The 4,012-nt window shown below is 40.1% G+C and overlaps 1 protein-coding gene across 1 annotated transcript; it reads right to left on the bottom strand.

Annotated features, from left to right (window-relative positions):
- Positions 1-402: 402 nt before the first annotated feature.
- rag2 (recombination activating gene 2) lies at positions 403-3,127 on the bottom strand. The gene has a single exon (XM_077568579.1). The coding sequence runs from the start codon at positions 2,856-2,858 to the stop codon at positions 1,275-1,277; it is 1,584 nt and encodes a 527-aa protein (XP_077424705.1). The 5' UTR covers positions 2,859-3,127; the 3' UTR covers positions 403-1,274.
- Positions 3,128-4,012: the final 885 nt, after the last annotated feature.

Genomic DNA, 4,012 nt, shown 5'->3' with positions numbered 1-4,012 from the left:
ACAGAATTTTTTTTTCTTCAATAGTAAACTTTCACAGATATGGAAAATTTTGTCATTGTGTTTCTTTTCATACACTTAGATACATGAATTGAGTAATGGTTTGGATTAATTAGGATTTAAAAAAAACATATTGATCAATACATTTGGCATGTATTCTGCAATTGTTGTTGTTGTTTTAGTTTTTTTTTTAGCTACTTGCAACAGTGTAGATGAGGAACAAAGACATTGGTAAGAAGCCAAAGCCACAAACTTTTCATGTTCTTTATTGTGATCACATACACACAACCACTCTTTTGTTGATTTATTTTTTTTCTCCATAAAAGTAATAATCCTTAAGAAAATGTTATTCATGATAAATTCACTGAGGTCACTGGGAACATACAAGCAAGCAAACAGTCGTAAAATTGCAAACAGTCTTGAAATTAAAAATCTAATGAAAGTGAACATCAACATCAGCGGAATTGAAAATTAACAATTTTATTTTCTTAATAAACATTACTTGGGTTTGTCATTTTATTTATCCATTTTACATTAAATTAATCTGCAGACCAATTGTCATAAAAAGTCAACAGAAACAATTGTAATTGTGTTTCTTAACACTTTATGTTCTCTTGTTATTGTTTGACTCAGTACAGAAAGTTAAGGGTAAAATGAAATACTGTTATGACAACAACTGTTTATTTTCTGATTAAAAGATTCAATATACAGTATAAACATTTTTGATTTAACGTCACATACAACACAAAGGCCAGGAAAAAAACTACCATCAAGAGTCATTTTCATAATTTTTATGTAATCACAAATGCATAGTAAAAACACTATTACTGACAGAAGTCACTTGTGACATACATGTGTTAGCTTTAAGACTCAATGCAGTTTAATATTTCAGTTTTATCTTTAATCTTTTTCTTTTTTTTACTGTCTCAGCCAGGGGTCACCAAAATGGGGCGGAGGGGCTGTTCTAAGAACAGTTAACCAGTTATATGACATTGTGATTTCCTAGGAATGTTGTAGAAGTGATCATTTGAAAATGCGAACACTGGCAGAGATGACTGAATCATTAATTATTAATAACGGCAAAATAACAACAACAATATTAAAGGTAGTTTGAGCAAATTCGTTATTTCAGAAATGTGTATGTAACTGGCCTCTACGTAAATCACGACGAAAGAAGTTTCTCTCAGCTTCAAAAAGGTTGTTGATCCCTGCTATACATGACAAAGACTCACTTAAGACATGGTCATCCTCAACTGTCAATTCCCAACCTAAGCTTGTTAATCAAAAAGTCTTCTGAAAACACTTTTTTTGTCTCTGGACATCTTGAGAGCTGTGTGAGATTTCTTTTGTTTAACTTTTAAAGGGGTACGCATTAGCGGTATGCCCTTTTTAGGTGGGGTCATCTCCTGGTTAGGAAGACCCCCGTGTTGGAGACAGAAGTATTTCTTGTTGCCCTGGGAGAGTTTAACTAACTGTGTCTGAGGTAGCTCCATGCACTGGGCATGGACCCAGTGTCCTGACCCTCCTTTGGAGCAAAAGATCATGGCTGGCCGTTGGAGCTCAGTGGAGTAATATGGCTCCCATGTATTCAGGTCCAGCTGACAACCACGACAACATTTGATCCAGTAGCCTGATTGGGACTCATCTTCCTCATCCTTCTCGTTGTAGGTATTACCTTCACTCTCACTACTAACCTCGAGCTCTTGAGTGTCTCGACCAAAATAGAGCTCGTCTGAATCTTCAAGAGGAGTGGAATTGTCATAATCGGTCATCTCCTGGCTGTCTTCTTTGCTGTCGGCCTCTTTCTGGAAGTTTACTAGATAGAAGTAATGCATATTTGTTTGGCACGGCCTGCCCTCTGTTGGCACTGCTAGCAACATACTTTGTTCCCCTGCAGCACCACCGTACCAAGTTCCACTATGAATGATATCTGGGGTCCATGTTGGCGGTTCAAGAGGCTCAATGTGAATCCCCTTCTCGTCTAGAGTGACAGTGCTGCACTCCATTCTTTTCTGAGAGCTTGACTGATATCCTCCTAAGATAATATATTTGTGAGCAGGGCCCGTGCGAGTGATTATAGCGCTTGAGATGGACAGGCCAAAGTTGAGAAGCTCACACGACAATACCGGACTACCTTGCAGGAGCTCCACGTGCAGACGGAAGAGCCGAGGTGGTCGGCCGTTGAATTTCAAAGAGTGACCACCAAGAATGTATACTCGGTCGTCTCTCGCAAGGGCTACGTGGAAAGACTGCCCATCACTGAGCTCTGGAAAAGTGTAAGCAGAACAACAACTAAATTGCATGTCGAACAAGAACACTTGAGGAGGACAGTCAACGACACTGTTCCAGTTCTCCGAAGTCCTCTCTTTCGCGGGCATGTAGGACCTTCCACCGAAAACCACAAAAGCTGTCTTTCCTCTGCTCTGAACGACACTGACCGTGTGTCCGTATCTGGCGCCTGGCACTTCACCGACCAGTTCGTTCTCTTGACACCGCAGGGTCAGTTTGCGATTGCAGCCACGACTATCCATGCTAAGTGCATAAAGACTTGACGAGATGTCATTGTTGGGTGTGCGGCCGCCGTGGATGAGATAACTCTCCGGAAGTCCGTCGTGCGGATCCAGGCGGCAGACAGCAGGGCAGCGCAAAGGAGGAAGGTATTGGGAGTCATTGGAGAAAGAGATGGCTCTCAACCTGAGCTCACCCTGTTTCAAGCGCACACCAAAGACTCCTGTCGGACATGAGCGCTTTGGCCATCCTTTCTGGCCAAACAGGAGAACTTCACCATCAAGCTGTAGAAGAGAACAGCCCGGTTGCAGGAGGCCTTCGCAGTTCACTGGATTTAATGGTTGCAGAGTCATCCTGGGTGCAGGTGGCTGCTTCAAAACAACACACACACACACACACACATGTACGCACGCATGCACAAACAGATGTTGTTTGTTCTCATCGCTTTTTAAAATAACTTCCTCGCCATCATCATCATAATGATCAACATAATGGTTCCCTGTCTGATCTTAATAACGTCATAAAAACTGAAACTCATATATAAAATACAGACATTGCAATAACATTTTAATTAGAATCAACCACAGTCGTGCTGCCATTTTTTGTTCAGAGCGGACTATGCCACAAGTTATTCAGACTGAATAAAGAGGGATTAATATGCGTTTACTGATGCTGCAATTTTTACTCAACAAAAATAGAAATGCAACACTTTTTGTTTTTGCTCCCATTTTTTATGAGATGAAATCAAATATCTAAAACTTTTTCCACATACACAATATCACCATTTCTCTCAAATATTGTCTAAATCTGTGATAGCGAGCACTTCTCCTTTGCCGAGATAATTCATCCCACCTCCCCGGTGTGCCATATCAAGTTGCTGATTAAACACCATAATTAGTGCACAGGTGTGCCTTAGACTGCCCACAGTAAATGACCACTCTGAAAGTTTATGTTTAATTTTGTGTGTGTGTGTGTGTGGGTGGGGGGGGGGGGTGATTGGGGACTCAGAAAACCAGTACACCCCCCACCCTCCTGAACCTTTCACAGTGGCCTTTTACTGTAGGCAGTCTAAAGCACACCTGTGCACTAATCATGGTGTCTCATCAGCATCTTGATATAGCACACCTGTGAGGTGGGATGGATTATCTCCGCAAAGGAGAACTGCTCACTATTACAGATTTGGACTGGTGTGTGAACAATAGTTGAGAGAAATGGTGATATTGTGCATGTGGAAGAAGTTTTAGATATTTGAGTTCATCTAATAAAAAAAAAAGTTTTTGTTGAGTGTACATACAAATTAAATGAGGATGACGATAATAATAATAATAATAATAATAATAATAATAATGTCTGGATATCAGATAAGCACCTTCGTTATTCTACCTTGAATCATCTTTATAAGCTAACAATGTTTAATGAATTGATTTTCTTTTAGCCATACAGTGTTGCTTATAAATTGGCTGTATTTACAGTGATCTCTTACAGGAGCAACAAGTCATTAAAATGG

Source organism: Vanacampus margaritifer, chromosome 6 (assembly GCF_051991255.1).
Source record: "Vanacampus margaritifer isolate UIUO_Vmar chromosome 6, RoL_Vmar_1.0, whole genome shotgun sequence".
NCBI classification, from domain to species: Eukaryota; Metazoa; Chordata; class Actinopteri; order Syngnathiformes; family Syngnathidae; genus Vanacampus; species Vanacampus margaritifer.
This window is presented reverse-complemented; position numbering and strand designations above follow the sequence as displayed.

Bases quoted from the DNA above. Each gene is read 5' to 3' on its own strand.
- rag2 (XM_077568579.1), bottom strand. From the start codon at position 2,858: ATGACTCTGCAACCATTAAATCCAGTGAACTGCGAAGGCCTCCTGCAA.